The following is a 312-nucleotide window of genomic DNA, read 5'->3' on the forward strand; positions in this document are numbered from 1 at the left end:
CTACCAAATGAAAATAGCTCTAGCCTTCAAAAGCAATGGAGCAAGCTTGTTTTGAACATTGAGGCTTATAACTTCATCAGTACTACCTATGAATTGTTGTCCTATGAATACTGCCGGTACACTTGGTCGACAGCCAAGCTGAATCAGTGCTCTCTCTATTTGATGTCCATTTGCCATTTTATCAATCTCAATAACTATAGGGTTGGCTTTAAAACTGCTTATAAGTGCTTTCACTGTGTGACTCATGCAACAAGTGCTTTTGCTGAAGATCACAACTGGTTTGTTCTCTATCAATGATGCCAACATATCCAT

At 38.8% G+C, this 312-nt stretch overlaps 1 protein-coding gene across 1 annotated transcript; it reads right to left on the reverse strand.

Annotated features, from left to right (window-relative positions):
* Nucleotides 1–312, reverse strand: LOC131615164 (monothiol glutaredoxin-S6-like). Its single transcript, XM_058886654.1, has one exon. It carries the CDS (start codon nucleotides 310–312, stop codon nucleotides 1–3), a length of 312 nt encoding a protein of 103 aa, XP_058742637.1.

Source organism: Vicia villosa, linkage group LG6 (assembly GCF_029867415.1).
Source record: "Vicia villosa cultivar HV-30 ecotype Madison, WI linkage group LG6, Vvil1.0, whole genome shotgun sequence".
NCBI classification, from domain to species: domain Eukaryota; kingdom Viridiplantae; phylum Streptophyta; class Magnoliopsida; order Fabales; family Fabaceae; genus Vicia; species Vicia villosa.